A 20,341-nucleotide genomic window follows, 5' to 3' on the forward strand; every position below is an offset into this window, starting at 1 on the left:
AACCAGAACTGACCCAACAAACCAACGTGCCGCCCCATTTTTTCTAGCTTATTTTGGGAACCCATGTGACACAAAAACTAGACATTTGAACTATAACTATACTAACCCCAAACTCCAAACCCATCTTTTCTGAACTTCATAAACAACCTTAAGTCAGTTTTTAAAAACATTTACAGTCTATGATGAAAAATATAACATCATTAAAACCCCAGTTATGATTTAGAAGACTCACATGAACACATTTGAACAGATTTCCAGACTTTTATTTGACTTTTTCTTTGCTGTCAGAGTGAAATTGAAGAAAAAATTTTTTTTAAATACATGCCTACCACAAATACTAATAAAACAACAATCTAAATAAATAAATATATCAATACATTAATAATCAACTAACAAATAAATAACTAAATACTAAAAAGATAAAGCATCTCTAGATTTTCTGGATCTAATCCCAGCAAACATCCTACAAGCTAAATAAAGATTTCTAGATCCACTACGTTCTCCAGCCTCTTTCTAGCTCTCTGAGGCTCTGTTGTTTCTTAGGTTGGGTCTTTTTAGGAACCTTGGGAACCTTCTTTGGTAGTTCAGACCTTTTCACAGACACGGGTTTGGGTCTCAGACTTGGCTGGTTTCTAGCAGGACTCTGAGGCTGTTGGGTCCTTCCAGTATCCATGGAAACCTGCTTTGGTTCTGGTTTTCTCACAAACACGGGTTTGGGTCTCAGACTTGGCTGGTTTCTAGCAGGACTCTGAGGCTGTTGGGTCCTTCCAGTATCCATGGAAACCTGCTTTGGTTCTGGTTTTCTCACAGACACGGGTTTGGGTCTCAGACTTGGCTGGTTTCTAGCAGGACTCGGAGGCTGTTGGGTCCTTCCAGTATCCATGGAAACCTGCTTTGGTTCTGGTTTTCTCACAGACACGGGTTTGGGTCTCAGACTTGGCTGGTTTCTAGCAGGACTCGGAGGCTGTTGGGTCCTTCCAGTATCCATGGAAACCTGCTTTGGTTCTGGGTTTCTCACAGACACGGGTCTGGGGATCAGACTTGGCCGGTTTCTAGCAGGACTCTGAGGCTGGTTCTGGACAGATGTCTGCTGGTGGATCTTGGATCTGCATTCTGAAACCTGCTCAGCCAGAACTGCATTCTCCTTCCTCAAAGACTCCTGTTCTTTTCTAGAAGCTTCAAGCTTGGCCGGTATTCGTTGTCTCTCAAAGAAATCCACGTTCAGCTCCATGAATTCCCATTTCAGGTGGCAGTTTTCCTTTTTCAATTCATCTACATTTTTTACCACCTGATGGAATTCTTTTAGCAGCATTTTAATGTCTGAATCTGCATTTTCCACCTTCCTTTGTTCTTCCAGAAGGTCTTCCTTTTCTTTTTCAAGGGAATTTATTTGACATTTCAACTCCTGGATCTGTTCAGGATAGACAAGTTCTCCATCCTGCTGTTCACTGTGGATCTGAATGACCTCCCGGATGTGCTGGCATTGGTCCTCCAAGTGGCTTTTTTGGGCTTCAATGCATATCAAATCGATCCTCATTGCTGCTTCTTTACTGCGTTTCTTCTTGAGATCTTCCAAGTCCTTCTGGAGAACTGCATTTTCCTGCTCTAAGGCCTGGATCTGATCTCGGTATTCTTCCTGCAGATCCTCAGGAGAAATGTCCGGAGTCATCATCAGCAGAGCTTCCTCTTGTTGGATCTTTGATTGAAGTTGCAGAAGTTTTTCTTTGAGGACTGAGTTCTGGTCCTGGGCAGCTTTGAGGTGGTCTCCTGCAGGGTCATACTTGGCTTTTCTGTCTGACAAAACAAGAAGTTTGTCCTGAAGCTTTTCAAGTTCCTGGACCATTTCCTCATTTTGCAGCTCTAAGTCCAAGATGCTGGTTTGATCGTGTTGGTGTTGACTTTCTGCTTGAAATCCAGGCTGATCTTCCTGAACTCCTTCAGCCTCACGTGTCAGATACGTGAAGTTCAGAGCTCTGTCAGTGAGGTCGGCTGAGATGGAATCGTTTCTCAGCTTCTCAGCTTCCTTAAGGAGCATCTGCAGGTTTTGGAGAGCTGTCCGGAGAGAATTGTTCTGCTCCACAAAATAATCCAGTTCCTGCTGTTTGTCCTTGTACAGGTCCTCCCAGGTTATCTGATCCCTGGGGGTTTTATTTCCGCGTTTGAACCATTTCCAAACACTTTGCTTTGCTCTCTGAGTGAATCCTTTGAATCCCTGCTCCTGCTCTCTGGAGTGGTCGAGCGTCTGGCTGTCCGAATCCCAGAGGGATTCAGTTGAAGAGCTGGTAGCTCCAAGACCTTTAAGCACATTGTTGTGCAACATGGCTGGTTCTGGATTGAAGTGAATTTGTGAAAGAGCTGAAGGCTTGAACGTTTTTGGAAACACGAGTTTCTGTAAATGCTTGGAAATCTCTCTTCAGATCTTTAAAATGCTGCAAGACTCAGAAAGATGGAGTATTTAGAAACTTTGGAGAGGAAGTAACTGGATGTTAAATGATGTCAGATGATGTCAGATGATGTCATTTTAATCATTTTAATTCCTCTGAAATGACATCATTATGACATCATTATGACATCATTTTTCTGTAGGTGTCTGGAGATGACATCATTTGACTGCCACGCCCTCTGGTGACATCACTGTTTGTCTGTCCATCACCTCACGTGACTGACAACACGTGTGGTGACGTCAGTCCTTGTGGTCACTTGAGAATGACCCAATTGGTGTTTTTTTAATCTTCATCTTCATGATCATCTTCTCATGATGCTGAAAAGAACTTCAGAGGAAGCCGACTGAGAGCTTCCCGCCCAACTGAACCGGTCCTTCCAGGCTGCTGAATGGACATCTTGGTGGTCAGAAACGCACTTTTCGTCCAAGAATTTCCCGCCTTCCTCCACCGTGGTAGAGGCAGAGGAACGTCTTTGTTTTTTTAACGCTAAAACAAGCAAGATCCACTTTCTGTTGTAACCTGATCTCAACAAACTGATTATTTTCAGAAGAGTTTCAGCTGGAATGAAAATAAAGGTGGAGATAAGTGTGGAGAGAGCAGCCATGTTGTTTCCTAGAGACACTGAGGAAGACAGGAAGCAGAGATGAAGATGCCGAGGTTCAGGATGGATCAGGAATGAGGACATCAGGGGGACAGAACATGGTAGAGGTTCTGGAGATCCAGTCAGACTGAGATGGTTGGGACATGTCCAGAGGAGAGACTGAAGGATACTGAGTCTAGAGGAAGACCAGAGAGGAGGATTCTTTCTTTTTTAACTTGTTCTGTCCAACAGCTGAGCAAACAGATTAGAGCTGAAGGTCTTTTGAGTTGGACAGGTTTTACTTTCACAATAAGAGGTTATAGAACTTCAGAAAACCAGAGTGTAGATTTGTATAAACCCCTTTTTGTTGTATTATTTTTCATTTACTTGTCACATTTAGTGTGTATGGGGAGGGAGAGGGGAAGAATGTGAGGGGGAGGGGTGGAAGAGAGTAAAAGGAAAAGAGGTGAGAAAGTGGGGGATACAAGCACTGATTTGAAGAAGTTATTATTTTAAGCTGTAACAATTATACCAGATCTGCTGGAAAGACAAATATTACAACCATTGACCCCCCAGCACCGCACGCCCGACCCCCACCGCAGCTGACAGGACACCCACAAGCCTGGCCGCCCCCCCTGTACCCACCCATGTATGGTGGTGTGGGTGAACTGTGTGTGTGCTGCAGGTAAAATAGGAGGTCTCCAGTGTGGGGGGGCCCCACCGCTGCCAAGCCGCACAGCCCCCCACTCCGGGGTCCCTCTGTGTGTGGTGTGTATTTGCTGTGTGTGTGCTGCTAGCATGCAGTGTGTGTGTCTCAGGTGGAAGTTAAACTTGTGGGGGGGGGGCAGTGAAAGATGAGCACGGATGTTTCCCCGTGCCCCCCTCCTCCAGACCCTCCCCATAAGGTCCTAGATGAATCAGGGTGTCTAATATGCAAGTAAAAGCGGGATGGAGGGTGGGCGCCGACGCGACCCCAGAGAGAGATGCCCCCAGTGAGCCCCGCCAGCATACCCCACCCATCCAGTTCCCGGAGCCCTATGTGCCTGTGTGAGAGACAGCCAGCAGGGAAGGGGCCCGGTGCCAAAACGGAGGGGCAGGAGGTCCAGCCCCACCATTCATGCCCTGACCTCCCTAAGGACTAGCACCCCCCCCCCCCCCCCCAGGGCGCCCCCTAGAGAGGAGGTTTCTGGATGCAGAGAAGGAAGACATGAAGGTAGCTGCTGGTAGAGGATGCAGGGGACAGACGGAGGAAGCTGATTGGCTGTGGAGAAAGGAAAAGGAGAAGACTAACACAAGCTTTTCTTCACCATAGTTGAAGGTTTGGATGTCTGCTGTTACCGTGTTTTGGACTAATGTGTCTGATTCTTCTCGTAGTAATGTTCTACGATTGTTTTCTTTGAAAACTGTCAAACAGTTGTGTGAATTGAGGTTGTAGATCTTGACTGAATCCTTAAACTGTTGTGTTTTCAACATTAAAGAGGCGGCCCGTCTTGATCCACACCTGCTCACAAAGCTGCTCAGGTAACTGGAGACCCAGCCTGCTCCCTGAAGAAATGAATAATTCAGAAACTGACCAAACTTCAGAGAGTTTTAGTTACTCGCGGACAGCTGCTGCTCTCGGGTCAGAGCCAGTCGGTAAAAATGTCCAAAAGGAGAGTAGAGTTTAGGATCTGCCAGACTATAAGCTGCTCAGTTCCGGTCAGCCGGAGACCCAGAGCGCCGTCACCGACGGGTGCTGCAGGTACGTTCCCAATTCAGGAGGAACAAATGTTTGGAGCTGAGGTTTTCAGTGAAGGGCACTTTGACAGCATTTATGGTGACAAAGAAGTTATTCTGGAGGAAGTTTTAATAGTTTATGATTTGTCATCTGATCATCCAGAATGGTCTATGAATAAACGTAAAATAGTTTTTTGTTTGCCTGATCACAAAAGAGGAACATTTCTATCAAACTATTTATTCTTTTCACATTTCCCATGACTTTCATGGCCTTTTACCTGTCCACCAGATTCATGCTAGCTTTGAATTTGACCTCTGCTTCTGTCCAGCTGAGTTAGCGAAAATGTTGACTTTAACATAAAATTTCACAGATCTGTTTGTTAAAAAATAAACACATTTATTCCTGATGTAATTTGCAGAGTCTTATAAGATTTTAATACAAATAGATATTTGATAAAACACATAAAAAGGACAACTGTAATCTGATCAAAAGAAATAAATGAACTCAAAAGTGAACAGCTTCATAGATAATAAAGCAAATGTTTCTTGGTGTTATATTTAAGCCAACTCTTTTGTTAGTTTGTTTATTTATTGATTGTTTATTGATTGGGACAGCGTACAAATACATTACGCTTAAAAAGCATGGATGCTTGCACCAGAATGCAGCTTAATAGCTCATTTTTTTATTGCACTTTAAACAAAAACTAAGAAGTTGGAGGAGAAAAATCTCAGGTACAGAATTAAGAATAAAATTTAATCCTGGCAAACATGAACTGAGCGTCTTCCTGATGTTTGACTTTTTAAAATACAAATTTCGCATTGAGAAAAAAATACACTAAATTCACGTTTTCTGTAAAATGCTTAGGTTTAAAATTTCCAATATAACAACAACTATAATAAACAGTTTGTAAATAAGTCATAAAAGTAAAGAAAGACCGACAGAAAAACCATTTTTCTGACAGAAAGTCTTTTTTCTGACGCTCCGTGAAGTGTCCGCCAGTGAAGTAGCAGTGGGCGTGGCTAAAGTCCACCTACCAGACGTCACCGTCGCCGTCTCATGTTTACGTGGAAAACATGGCGGCGGGCTGCCAACAAGCAGAGCGAGTTCGCGCTGCCCGTCTGTGAGGGCGGGCTGCGAGCTCGCGGAGCGCCGTTCGGGTCTCGTTCATGTGGGTTTGGTCTGAAGCGGGTTCTCTCTGGTTCTAGCCGCCGGGGCCGCGAGCATGGAGGACGAGGAGCGGCAGAAGAAGCTGGAGGCGGGCAAAGCCAAGGTACGAGGGGCTGGAAGCGCCGACTCCGAGTCGCGCGGAGAACTTTCTGACTCGGGACCACAGTCACTTGTTTCCTTGTGGCTCGCGCTGTCAGCTGTCGGGACGGGGGGGTCCCGCGTGCCCCCCGCTCAGCTGTCACGCGCTCCCCTGTCTGACAGCCGGGTGTTAGCATGGCCAGGGCTAGCTGCTGGAGCCTTTGTCATCCAGACGCTCCGCGGTTCTTCTACTGTTTTTATTGGTTTGTCGTTTGTATCACGGTCACCTGCCAGGTGGAGGTGAGCGCGCGCAGGTTCACCAAAAACGTCTGAAAACAGGGAGCTGATAGACTCTTTCTGACGGGAACTACAGGCTGGTGGAACAGGATTAGCAGGACGAGCTAATGAGGAGCTGCTGCTCCACCGGTGTTCTACTGACAGAACCACAGGAACCCTGTTAGCAGTAGCGGTTTTAGGCACGGGCCATACGGGCGATCGCCCGGGGCGGAAAAATGACGGAGGGGCGGCGTCAGCGGCTCAGCTCTTGTAAAATACTTTATGCACCACTATTGGTTTACTTATATCACAGAGTTTGTAACAGCCTGAAACCTGGCTGCGCCCCCGCCCCGCAGCTGCGCTCCCTCCTGTCTTTGAGAAGTAGACGCAAATGTGTGTGGGAAGGAGAAGGGAGGGGGCGCGGGGTGAAGAAGGAGAAGGGAGGGGGCGCGGGGTGAAGGGTGCAGCCTGAGAGGTGAGCACGGAGCGCAAAACGCATGCGCAAACCTGGCTGGATCTTCTTCCAGGGGGGCAACGGTCGCGGGCCGCGGCTCAGTGCTTGATGAAAAAATAAAAATTGCGCCGCCATGTAGCGAATTGGCGCCCCTGGGTGCAGCTGCACGCGCTCCTGCTGGAAATGTTTGACGAACGGGGGGCTGCGGGTATAAAAAAATCATGCTTTTTTGGTTATTTTTGTATGAAATGCCCAAATACAAAATGGGAAAACAAAAACAATTCTTCACTTAGATGACAGTTGGTTTAGTCGACAGACTTGATACCTATGTCAGGACATTTATGCTAAATGCAAAAGCATCTGAAATATGGAGAAAAAAGGTCAAAGCTGGTGCCCAATTAGGAAAGAAAAGAGAAGAAGAGGAGAAAAGAGACAAAGAAAAGGGTAATATAGCATAGCTAGATGCACGTTTTTTAAATTCGAATGCTATCTGCCCTACAACAACAACGTTGCAGATGAAAAATCTCTTGTTTGGTCTATCATGAGCAAAACTGAAGGAGGCCCAAATATTGCAAATAACGTCATTTTTAAGATATTTATTCTTAAATGTTTGCTCTGCCTTAACTTGTAACATTAGTTATGATTCGTGTGTCTGTCTGCTGTAACACAAAGTTTTTGTTGTGTTTCATTGTTGTATATTAGTTCATAATGTTAAATAAGCTGTGATGGTAGCATGCTGCTGCTGCTGCTGCTGCTGCTGCTGCTGCTGCTGCTGCTGCTGCTGCTGCTGCTGCTGCTGCTGCTGCTGCTGCTGCTGCTGCTGCTGCTGCTGCTGCTGCTGTTGTTAGCTTTTCAAAACTCCAGTTGATCAAGTCATACCTGAGATCACCAATGTCTCAGGAGCAACTCACTAACCTGCTGTTGTTAGTATCAATCATTCAGGGGGGGAGCAGATTTCATATGATGACGTTATTGACAAGCTTGCATCAGGAAGGCCACAAAGGTTAGGTTTTAGTTAGTGTTTTCTGTTCTTAGTGCTGCAGTTACATTTATTCTAGTGTATTATTAGTGTGATTTGTAGTTTATATTTATTTCAGATTATTTGTGTTTGATTAAATATTTCCTAACTGTATTTTCAGTTACAATAAATGGACAAAGTGGCTCGATTGGGGGGGGGGGGGGGGGGGGGGGGGGGCGCCAGAGGAGGGTCTCGCCCGGGGAGTAATTCAGGGTAGAACCGCCACTGCCTGTTAGAACCCAGTGAGAACACCTGGAGGATCCTCACTTCTAGTGCCATGATGGTTCTAATTCAAGTCACTATAATTTTATTTGTATAGCCCAAAATCACAACAACAGTCGTCTCGATGGGCTTCGATGTGAAACATGAACTCAAAAGGATCACGAATACAAAGAGTTCAATAGGAAAATACTAAAATGAACTAACAAACTGACTAAGCTATACTGGCATCCCTGCCCTTAGACCCCCCTTCGCGGTAAGGAAAAACTCCCAAAAAAACGGATTCCGGAAAAAACGAAGAAACCTCAGGGGTGCCCACATGAAGGAGGGATCCTCCCCCAGGACGGACAGGCAATTTACCAGAACTCTTAGAGAAGAATTAACTTATCTAAATCTACAACTACACATATAAAGTCCAGCAGACGAGCTTCATCCAGCCGTGGTTGGGGGGACAGTCAGGGGGCGAGTCGAGCCGGAGACAGGAACCACAGCCAGGTGTAGGAGCAGGAGCAAAGGCGAGGTAAACGGTCAGGTACAGGAGCACGGATGAGCAAACTGGAGTCTGGAAGCACTCCCACTCCCCAGGAGGGAAAAGTGGGACAATACATGAATCACTGCACCAAACAGAGGCATGGAGAACTAAATGATGAATAATGATCAAGAATAGAGGAGAGGAAGGGTAGAAGTAGATGAGAAAAGAGGACAGAACCCCAGTGCACCATAGTTACCCCAGCTTCAACTTCTAGCAGCCTTTTAAAAGAAATAGTTATTATTAAGTTTAATTTAAACAAATTAACATTAAGTTAAATAATCTCTGAATACTAACTAGTCTGACAATAAGCCTGTCCACAGAGGAATGTTTTCAGTCTAACTTTGAATGTAGAAACTGAGTCGGCCTCTCTTCCATGAGCTGGGAGTTTATTCCATAAGACAGGGGCTTGGTGGCTAAACGCTCTACCTCCAACCGTACTTTTACTAATTCTAGGAACCACAAGCAGTCCTGCATTTAGTGAGTGAAGTGTTCTGATTGGATGGTAAGGGACTATGAGGTCCTTAATATAGGACGGGGCCATTCCATGTAAGGCCTTATAGGTTAACAGGAGGATCTTGAACTTGATTCTGGAATCAACTGGGATCCAGTGAAGTGAAACTAACACAGGAGTGATGTGATCTCTTCTGCTGGTTCCTGCTAACAATCTAGCTGCTGCGTTCTGAACAAGCTGGAGACTTCTTAAGGAACTCTTAGGAACTCTTCCTGTGGTTCTCTACTGACAGACAGATACTCTGTCAGAACACCTGGAGGGTCCTCATTTCTAGTGACATGATGGTTCTCTACAGAACCACAGGAACCCTCTGGCTCTCAGTCTACGTTGGTGCCGTTCACGCTCAGATCTGTAGATTTTATGGATCAGCCTGAAAGGAGAAGGGAAACCACCACGCCGCCTCGTTTTAGTGTGTCGTGTGCAGATGTGGATGATGATCTTTTTGAGGGGCGGGGGGACAGGTGAAGGAAACTACAAGTGATTTAAAAATAAACCAATAAAAGCCCCACGTCAGATTCAGTTTGCATGATGATGTCATCAGTGACATCACAGTTAGGGGTCATGTATAGATGCTCTGATGACGCTGTGATGTCATCAGAAAGAGAAATGAACTCCATGATGGTTCTGAGGTTCTAGTACTTAAATGAACCTACTGTTCCCTTCAATGTCAGCTGATGAGGACGCCGTCACCTCAAAGGTCAGCGGCGCTCTCCGGTTCTCCTGCAGGTTTAGACGGTGGTTGATCTTCTTAATCTGGGACTAAATGGGTCATCCCTCAGCTGGAGCTCAGGAAAACGCCGTCACAGGTTTAGAACCGCTTAGTTTCCTTCCACAACCTCTGGAATTTCAAAATAAAAGATTGTTGCTCTGCTTTTCTGGATGATTTATTAGATGAGATAATCTGACAGGTTCTGATAATCTGACATCCAGGCCTTTTAGAGAGGGACCATCAGTAAAAATGTGATGGTTATCGTGGTACAGGAACAGAACGTCAGGATGAAGAGGAACCGTCTGGATTTAGTTGTTCTATTTTGAGGAGGGAACCTTTTTTTTTTTTACACTTTTGCAGCTGTATTTATTTATTGAATATTTATTTATTTATTTAATAAGGATCTCATTTTTGATAATAATGTTTTATTATTTAATATGATTGTCATTTGTGATGTCCTTTTCTGATGTTATATTATATAGATTATGTCTGAATGTCGTTTTGCTGCCACAGATAAATGAAATTTCCCCATTGTGGGAATAATAAAGTCATCTATCTGTCTATCTATTTACTGTAATGTCAATGTTCTGTAGTCAACAAACAAACGTTCTCGTCTTAATCCAGCAACGGTTTTTCACATGGAAGTGATGGATTGAACAGTGTTTGTGGAAATGTGGTAGAAATCCTCATCAGGAAGGAATTTTAGGATTTCTAACATGAAAATCTAACAGCAGAAGTGTTTTAGTTTGAAAAATCTAAATGGGAGGAAGTGGAATCATTGGCTTCGTCGGATGAATCTTGTATCTTCTGGTGGAATCACAGAAACTCAGTCTTACTATAATATTGATGTAGACTCAGGACTGCAGATCAGAGTCATCCTCTGTTTGGTGATGAAGAGCAGGTTTGGGTGATGCAGACTATTTTCTGATGTCTGCTGTGGATCAACGTGTTTGCAGCTGATGGACGACCTCACAAATTCTAACGCAAACTAAGTCATAAAAAAAAGAACTAAACTTTACCACAGTGTGGATGTCATTGTGTCTGATCTCAGAGATGGGCAGAAGTCATGTGACCCACTGGGGGCTCCAAGCAAATGAAGCCAATGCAGTCACCATTTCTGGAGCCAGACTGGTCAGTAAGCAGTGATTGCTCTGAGTTGGTCTGAGTCATCGTTTCTATGGCAACCACTCTCACCAATGGGGAGGCCACGCCCCCTACCACTTACATGCGGGCTCTGCCCTAACCACTTGACTTTGTGCTCTGAGAGCATCGCTGTGATGGAACAGGCTTTCTTTCATCTTTCCTGGAGAGATGGATGTGCGGCTCTTTGGGTCACATGACCCCCCACTGATCATGTGACCCAAAGAGCCGCCCACATCGGAGGATGTATAGTAGATCCTTATGGTCTTCTCGTAGGTGACCCTGACCAACGCCTCTGCGGAGGTTTGCTGAGATCTGTGTCGTGTTTTGATAATCCACTTTATAAAATTTCATGAAGTCTGGACAAAAACACGCTTTAACTTTGGTAGAGAAACATGAAACAGAACATTTAAGAGCTTTTATTTTAAAACTCTGACTTTGTTCACACTGTTGGGGCGGCCGTGGTGCAGCGGTAGGGCGGTCGACCCATGATCGTAAGATTGCAGGTTCGATTCCCGCCTTGCACGCCCATGAGTCGAAGTGTCCGTGGGCAAGACACTGAACCCCCCCTTGCCTCTGGTGGTAGGCGGGCGCCTGTGTTTGGCAGCGGAGCCGCCATCAGTGTGTGAATGTGTGTGTGACTGTAAAGCGCTTTGTCCTTGTAGGAAGAAAGGCGCTATATACGCCATCTACCATTTACCATTTTACCACCAATTGCACCAAAGGGTCGATGTCCTGCAGGTAAAAAGGCTCAGAGAAATGCTGCATTCGTGTGCTGTTGGAATGATGGGAAAAAGGACTTTCTGACTTGAAAAACACAGATGAACATCAGCAAAATCTTCCAGCATCACATGGATGCAGAAAGCCTTTCTGCACCTAAACATGTGTAGAGCAGCATCCACCATCATTACAGAGAAAATGAAGCATTTAAAAGCATAATCAATGGGGTTTATACTATTTTAAAGGGCCAGATTTAAAGGTTCCCCCCCAGGCTGTGGTTTGCCCCCCCAGGATGATTCTGTTCTCATAACTTCATTGCAGATGAGAGGAAGTCATTTGTGTTGCAGAACAGTTTGGTGGTTGTTCTCTGAGGTTTCCTCTGCTGTCTGAACGCCGCCCCCTCAGGAAGTGTCCTGTGTGGAGACGGCGCCGTTCTGAAGGAGCCCATGTGACCTTTGGAGACTTTAGATGAAACGGTGGTCGTCAGCAGACTCCACCCCTCAGCGAAGGCCCTGAGGAGCTAGCCACGCCCCCTTCATCTGTCAGCGGCCCTCTATCACTCTGGAATCTGTGTTTGAAAACTGTAAGGAAAACGTGTCAAAGATGTCCGGCAGCAGATGGTGACGCACCTCCGTAGTGGCTGTTTCACAGATGGCGGTGCAGCTCGCCGTCCTCCGGTTCTCCATATGCTGAGTCCTCTCTGCCAAATAGGGCAGCTCGCAGTGATAAGCCGCTCGGTGACATCCAAAACCCTGGCAGCTCCACGGCGTGCTCATTTGTGAGGCCGCTGGTGCTGTTGTGTGTCCTGTGGGCGCAGAGAACACTGAGAACGTGAGCGGTGGAGGTTCTAGCGTCCTTTGAGATGCTCTGTGTAGAGACACGGAAACACCCACTGACACCCCTTTGGGTCAGCCTGAGACCTGCTGTGCAGCGTTGCCAAACTATGATCATATGCTCTAACCAGGACGTACAGGACGTCCAGAGCATCCAGAACGTCTGAGCAAATGAGAGTCAAAGTCTGAAATGGACTTTTATATCTTTGGAGAGTTTCTACAGCTGAGGGGAGCAGCTCCATCTGCTGATATTTGGGCTGAAATGTTGCTGCAAACGTCATGAAAATGACTTTTGGTGGTTTGCCTTTTCCCCCGCTGTGTTCCAACACGTTCCTGCCTTCAGAACTCACCTTCCAGACTCACCTGGACGTCACTGAAGGGTCGTAATGATGAGCATCTGCTCCTCCTGCCTCCACTAACCATCAGACCCCAGACGAGTCGCACACATACCTGTGAAACCTCCCACATGCTGTGGGGACATATTGCAGACAGGAGACAGAGCATTGAGACGGTTACCGTGACAACAGCTTGTGGGTTAAAACCCAGAGGTGACAGGTGGCACAGGTGATCCCGGCTGGTGGAGCAGCTCAGGTGACGCGTTTGCTGCCGTCCACGAGGAACGGCGCTCTGGAGGAACCATCAGGGTCCCGGGAGACGACCCCCCTCATGCAGTTGGAACAGAAGCCTGTTGTGATGATGCTGTTTGTCCTGAAGGTGTGATGTCACATGTGACACATGTTCCACACATGTATGCGTGTTCCAACAGGAGAACCAGGCTGGGATCTGGAGGAGAACATGTAGGGGTTTGGGTTTATGGCTGAAGGTGATTCAAACTCTGATGATGATGATGAAGATGATGAAGATGATGAGGGACAGTGAAACATAAAGCATAAAAAACATAAACGGTATTTGATGAGAGTGGGGCGTCTTCATGGACCCCCTCCCTGGAGAAGCTGCTGCTGTGCGTCCGCCTCCTGCAGTGAGAAAATCTCTTAAGTGGGGATTAGCGCCCGGCGCGGCCAGAGGCTTGTTTGGTCATAGGGACCCGAGGGGGGGGGGTTCATTCAGAGGAAGGACGCTGCCTGTTATGGAGCCATAAAATGTTTCGCTTGAGTATCGCTAAACTCTACCGCTTAACAGTAAGTTGGTGGTCTTTTCTTCTTGGGTGGGTGGAGTTAGATGCTGGTGGTGTTTGGATTTAGGGAGGAAGGAGAATCGTCTCAACGGTTCAGATGTGGGTCAGACGACCGCAGGTCTAAACCGAGGCTCTCAGAGACTCTAATGTAGAACATGCTGGTCCTTCAGTGACATAAATACATTTGTTAGCATTTCTTGAATGAAATCTCTGACTTTCTGCTTCGTCCAGCTGGCAGAGTACCGTCAAAGAAAAGCTCACGCAGACTCCCAGAAGAAGCAGAAGAAGAAGAAGAAGAAGAAAGCAGATGAAGACTCTGGAGGAGATTCCCAGGGGAGGGTGGAGGACGAGCTGGAGCGGTCTGTGGAGGGACAGGAAGTCAGAGGAGGAGGTGAACCCACCGCAGAGTTTTCCTTCACCAAGACCCTGAGGAGCGGAGAGACGGTCCGGCATGACCAGACCTACAAGATAGAGGTACATGCTCCGCCCACACACGCACGCCTCCAACTGTAGGGGGTATCAGGTCCGCGCCTTCAGCGTACAATGTCCCCCGGGCTTGATGCTACCGCATGTCTGCTAGTACCGGGTCGCATCACGTGCCCGGCGTGGACGTAGCATCAGAACCGCTGACCAGCTGCTACCAGAAGACTGATGGAACTGGCTTTTGTGTTGCAGCCTGATGTCCATGTTCTAATGGTTCTGATGGTCCGTCCTGCTGTCTCTGGTTCTTCTCATGGTTCTGTTCAGCAGGCCTAAAACAAAACAACAGAACAGGTCGCCTGTAGAAAGGCTCAAGTTTGGCGGTTTTTAAAGTTTATTGGTGATTTGTTTTTTCCAGATGTTGTTAAATGTGTGACACACTGAAGACCCTCCGTCATCCCAGAATCCAGCTGCAGAACATTTGGAGAACGGTTAAAACGTTCTGTCTGAACAGAGCAGAGGAGACATGCAGACTGCATTTACCACAATGCATTGCTAGAACCTGACTCATGAACACAACTTCAGGCAAGCAGCTTTCCAGCATGGCGGCGGGAGGTGAATGATTTGGGTTTGTTTGGGTTTCTCATTGATTTGTCTTCTTAAAGTCCTGCATTCATGACCTGAACTGAAACAAAGTAAACAGGAAGTCGGAGAAACAACACTAAACAAAGACATTGGGTCAGAACTTCAGTGAATCATGACAGAAACTCACCGAGCCTGAAGTCAGCGCTTTAGCGTCAGTGATGTCACATTTAATCCTCTAATGGAACGCCATGCGCTGCTCTTGCTGTTGTGGAGAAGTTCTGCTGAGGACCGGGCCCGTCTTTGAGCTCTCACATTGCTGTGATTGACATATGACAGAAGATCTTCTTCGTCTCGTGGTTCCTGATGGTCCTAAAGGAGATTCAGAGTTTTCAGGCGTGTGAAAAGATCATCGCGTCGGTTCTTCACTGCAGCTCAATGGGCATATTGTTGTTGTCATGACAACCAGCTGCTGCTGAGCAGACGCTCCACAACAAAAGTTGGTTTTTCAGGCTTTTCCAGTTCAAAGCTGTGAATCTGATCAACAGAGAATTCTGACAGAAACGATGGAAATGTAGATTAAAGGATGATCATGAATCGATGAATGAGTTTACGTCTGCAGACACACAAAGCTGGGATTGTTGGTCATCATGTTTGAAACGTTTGGGATTTAAAACGTATCCAGTAGCATGTTCTTTGTCAGATCTCATTTGCTGTTCTGCTGTTGCAACGATCAGGAACGATGTTTTTGGGTGTTTTGCTCTTTGTTTATATACGGCATATTATAAGGGGGGTCTAAGGGCAGGGATGCCAGTATAGCTTAGTCAGTTTGTTAGTTCATTTTAGTATTTTCCTATTGAACTCTTTGTATTCGTGATCCTTTTGAGTTCATGTTTCACTTCGAAGCCCATCGAGACGACTGTTGTTGTGATTTTGGGCTATACAAATAAAATTGAATTGAATTGAATTAAGGTTATGGCAATATTGATCACCAATATCACAAGTTTTCCTCATGTTGTGCAGCCCTAATTTTTATGTAGAACCTTCTTTTGTCTTTTTAAATTCTTTTCTTTATGTTTACATGTTTGTGGAACGTTGTTTTCCAGAACATTTCCAGACCTTAAGATGAATTTTAGCTACAATGAACTGAGAAGTATAGAACAAAATGTAAATGTGGTTTTCATGATCTTCCATTTTATATTTAATGTTCTAGATGATATAGTTTTGTTTTACTAACTTGATCTTTATATTTTTATGACGACAGACAGATAAACTTTAAATATAGAAACTTTGAATGGAAGAACTTTAAATGTAGGGATTTTAAACATACAAACGATGATCAATGATCAAAGTCTCCGCCCACAGCGGTGACTGAACATGTGAACATGAATCCTGAACGATGTGCCGCTCCGTTTTTGTCCACAAACTGGCCAGATAATCATGGATTCTGTAGATTTAGATCTAAGTGTGGGTTTTGCAGACGGATATTTACGAACATCATTTTCACTGTAAATGTGTTTTCACTTTTACAAAAGACTGCTGGGAGCTCTGAAGAAAAGCGATCCGGTTGCCATGGAGACGGACCGTAGCCTTCAGATGGCTCGGCATGTCCTTCTAGTCTGAAACGGCCTTGCAGAACATTTCATGAGACCCAGAGGGTGACTGAATACGCCGTCATGTTCTGCTGAACAACAGGAGCGCTGATGCCCTTTCAAAACAAAAGCCTGCAGCTGGGATTCTCTGCATAGAAGTGTTCGTCCTCAGTGAAGCTGTCACAGACTGAACTTAGCTGGACGTACAGTTTCAATTAAACTTGATGGAGTCTTAAACGGTGTTTCTGTTGGGGAGGGGGTTCATGACAGTTACCTGGGTAATCAGCAGTATCTGTTTATTCGTTGGTGCTCAGGTGAACCCCGCCTTCAGCTGTCACTCGCTGGGTGGGCTCCAGCATATTTGTGTTACGCTCTATTAGTGATCAATATTTAAAAGTGACGGATTGATGGCCGTGTCTGTCCATGAGGGTTTTCTTCCCGTTTTACTCTTTTGACCGGATCACCAAACCAGAATAAAACGATCAAACAGCAAATTAACTTTTTTTACAGAAAGGTTCATCAAACTGCTTTTTTGTGAGCAGTGGGATTCTCAATGTCCAAAGTGGTAAATTAGCAGCTTCAGCTCAGGAGAAACGTTTGATCTGGTGCAGTAAAAGATAGAAATACAACTAAAAAAGTGGCTTTTTGAATTTTTCTATCATAACTGACCTTCAACCTTTGCAGTTATGCCACCAACAGGATTTCTTTCAACCTCAACAATTAAGAAAATAATAAATAAATGAAAAGTTCAGGTCCAGAATCTCTGACACATCAAGAGTAGGAACGCTTTTCTGATCAACGTTCTACGGGTCAGATACGTTCTACGGGTCAGAGACGTTCTACGGGTCAGGGACGTTCTACGGGTCAGGGACGTTCTACGGGTCAGGGACGTTCTTCAGGTCATTAAAGTCTCTCAGGTCAGGGACGTTCTACGGGTCAGGGACGTTCTACGGGTCAGAGACGTTCTACGGGTCAGAGACGTTCTACGGGTCAGGGACGTTCTACGGGTCAGGGACGTTCTTCAGGTCATTAAAGTCTCTCAGGTCAGGGACGTTCTACGGGTCAGGGACGTTCTACGGGTCAGAGACGTTCTACGGGTCAGAGACGTTCTACGGGTCAGGGACGTTCTACGGGTCAGGGACGTTCTACGGGTCAGAGACGTTCTAAGGGTCAGAGACGTTCTAAGGGTCAGAGACGTTCTAAGGGTCAGGGACGTTCTACGGGTCAGGGACGTTCTACGGGTCATTAAAGTCTCTCAGGTCAGGGACGTTCTACGGGTCAGAGACGTTCTACGGGTCAGGGACGTTCTACGGGTCAGGGACGTTCTACGGGTCAGGGACTGCTACGGGTCAGGGACCTTCTACGGGTCAGGGACGTGCTACGGGTCAGGGACGTGCTACGGGTCAGGGACGTTCTACGGGTCAGGGACGTTCTACGGGTCAGAGACGTTCTAAGGGTCAGAGACGTTCTAAGGGTCAGAGACGTTCTAAGGGTCAGGGACGTTCTACGGGTCAGGGACGTTCTACGGGTCATTAAAGTCTCTCAGGTCAGGGACGTTCTTCAGGTCATTAAAGTCTCTCAGGTCAGGGACGTTCTACAGGTCAGGGACGTTCTACGGGTCAGGGACGTTCTACGGGTCAGGGACGTTCTACGGGTCAGGGACGTTCTACGGGTCAGGGACCTTCTACGGGTCAGGGACGTGCTACGGGTCAGGGACGTGCTACGGGTCAGGGACGTTCTACGGGTCAGGGACGTTCTACGGGTCAGGGACGTTCTACGGGTCAGGGACGTTCTACGGGTCAGGGACTGCTACGGGTCAGGGACGTTCTACGGGTCAGGGACGTTCTACAGGTCATTAAAGTCTCTCAGGTCAGGGACGTTCTACGGGTCAGGGACGTTCTACGGGTCAGGGACGTTCTACGGGTCAGGGACTGCTACGGGTCAGGGACCTTCTACGGGTCAGGGACGTTCTACGGGTCAGGGACGTTCTACGGGTCAGGGACGTTCTACGGGTCAGGGACGTTCTACAGGTCATTAAAGTCTCTCAGGTCAGGGACGTTCTACGGGTCAGGGACGTTCTACGGGTCAGGGACTGCTACGGGTCAGGGACGTTCTACGGGTCAGGGACGTGCTACGGGTCAGGGACGTGCTACGGGTCAGGGACGTTCTACGGGTCAGGGACGTTCTACAGGTCAGGGACGTTCTACGGGTCAGGGACGTTCTACGGGTCACGGACGTTCTTCAGGTCATTAAAGTCTCTCAGGTCAGGGACGTTCTACAGGTCAGGGACGTTCTACGGGTCAGGGACGTTCTTCAGGTCATTAAAGTCTCTCAGGTCAGGGACGTTCTACAGGTCAGGGACGTTCTACGGGTCAGGGACGTTCTACGGGTCAGGGACGTTCTACGGGTCAGGGACGTTCTTCAGGTCATTAAAGTCTCTCAGGTCAGGGACGTTCTACAGGTCAGGGACGTTCTACGGGTCAGGGACGTTCTACGGGTCAGGGACGTTCTACGGGTCAGGGACGTTCTTCAGGTCATTAAAGTCTCTCAGGTCAGGGACGTTCTACAGGTCAGGGACGTTCTACGGGTCAGGGACGTTCTACGGGTCAGGGACGTTCTACGGGTCAGGGACGTTCTTCAGGTCATTAAAGTCTCTCAGGTCAGGGACGTTCTACAGGTCAGGGACGTTCTTCAGGTCATTAAAGTCTCTCAGGTCAGGGACGTTCTACAGGTCAGGGACGTTCTACGGGTCAGGGACGTTCTACGGGTCAGGGACGTTCTACGGGTCAGGGACGTTCTTCAGGTCATTAAAGTCTCTCAGGTCAGGGACGTTCTACGGGTCAGGGACGTTCTACGGGTCAGGGACGTTCTACGGGTCAGGGACGTTCTACGGGTCAGGGACCTTCTACAGGTCAGGGACGTTCTACGGGTCAGGGACGTTCTACGGGTCAGGGACGTCCTACGGGTCAGGGACGTTCTACGGGTCAGGGACGTTCTTCAGGTCATTAAAGTCTCTCAGGTCAGGGACGTTCTACAGGTCAGGGACGTTCTACGGGTCAGGGACGTTCTACGGGTCAGGGACGTTCTACGGGTCAGGGACGTTCTACGGGTCAGGGACGTTCTACGGGTCAGGGACGTTCTACGGGTCAGGGACGTTCTACAGGTCAGGGACGTTCTACGGGTCAGGGACGTTCTTCAGGTCAGGGACGTTCTACGGGTCAGGGACGTTCTACAGGTCAGGGACGTTCTACGGGTCAGGGACGTTCTTCAGGTCATTAAAATCTCTCAGGTCAGGGACATTCTACAGGTCAGGGACGTTCTACGGGTCAGGGACGTTCTACGGGTCAGGGACGTTCTACGGGTCAGGGACGTTCTTCAGGTCATTAAAGTCTCTCAGGTCAGGGATGTTCTACAGGTCAGGGACGTTCTACAGGTCAGGGACGTTCTACGGGTCAGGGACGTTCTAGGGCTCAGGGACGTTCTTCAGGTCATTAAAGTCTCTCAGGTCAGGGATGTTCTACAGGTCAGGGACGTTCTACGGGTCAGGGACGTTCTTCAGGTCATTAAAGTCTCTCAGGTCAGGGATGTTCTACAGGTCAGGGACGTTCTACAGGTCAGGGACGTTCTACGGGTCAGGGACGTTCTACGGGTCAGGGACGTTCTACGGGTCAGGGACGTTCTACAGGTCAGGGACGTTCTACGGGTCAGGGACGTTCTACGGGTCAGGGACGTTCTACGGGTCAGGGACGTTCTTCAGGTCATTAAAGTCTCTCAGGTCAGGGACGTTCTACAGGTCAGGGACGTTCTACAGGTCAGGGACGTTCTACAGGTCAGGGACGTTCTACGGGTCAGGGACGTTCTACGGGTCAGGGACGTTCTACGGGTCAGGGACGTTCTACGGGTCAGGGACCTGCTACAGGTCAGGGACGTTCTACGGGTCAGGGACGTCCTACGGGTCAGGGACGTCCTACGGGTCAGGGACGTTCTACGGGTCAGGGACGTTCTTCAGGTCATTAAAGTCTCTCAGGTCAGGGACGTTCTACAGGTCAGGGACGTTCTACGGGTCAGGGACGTGCTACGGGTCAGGGACGTTCTACGGGTCAGGGACGTTCTACGGGTCAGGGACGTTCTACGGGTCAGGGACGTTCTACGGCTCAGGGACGTTCTTCAGGTCAGGGACGTTCTACGGGTCAGGGACGTTCTACAGGTCAGGG

The 20,341-nt window shown here is 47.5% G+C and overlaps 1 protein-coding gene across 7 annotated transcripts in view; it reads left to right on the forward strand.

Annotated features, from left to right (window-relative positions):
• Window positions 1–5,781: 5,781 nt before the first annotated feature.
• Window positions 5,782–20,341, forward strand: part of akap9 (A-kinase anchoring protein 9) — a 62,648-nt gene continuing 48,088 nt past the window's right edge. For 5 of the 7 annotated variants that reach the window (XM_023960252.1, XM_023960253.1, XM_023960255.1 and 2 more), the window contains exons 1-2: window positions 5,783–6,011; window positions 13,765–14,007. In XM_023960252.1, coding sequence (XP_023816020.1) covers window positions 5,964–6,011; window positions 13,765–14,007 — 291 coding nt within the window. In that variant the 5' untranslated portion in view covers window positions 5,783–5,963. Of the gene's footprint in view, window positions 6,012–13,459; window positions 13,538–13,764; window positions 14,008–20,341 lie in introns of those variants that run through there. The other 2 variants (XM_023960257.1, XM_023960254.1) reach the window with 2 other exon arrangements.

This window comes from Oryzias latipes, chromosome 11, assembly GCF_002234675.1.
Source record: "Oryzias latipes chromosome 11, ASM223467v1".
Taxonomy (NCBI): domain Eukaryota; kingdom Metazoa; phylum Chordata; class Actinopteri; order Beloniformes; family Adrianichthyidae; genus Oryzias; species Oryzias latipes.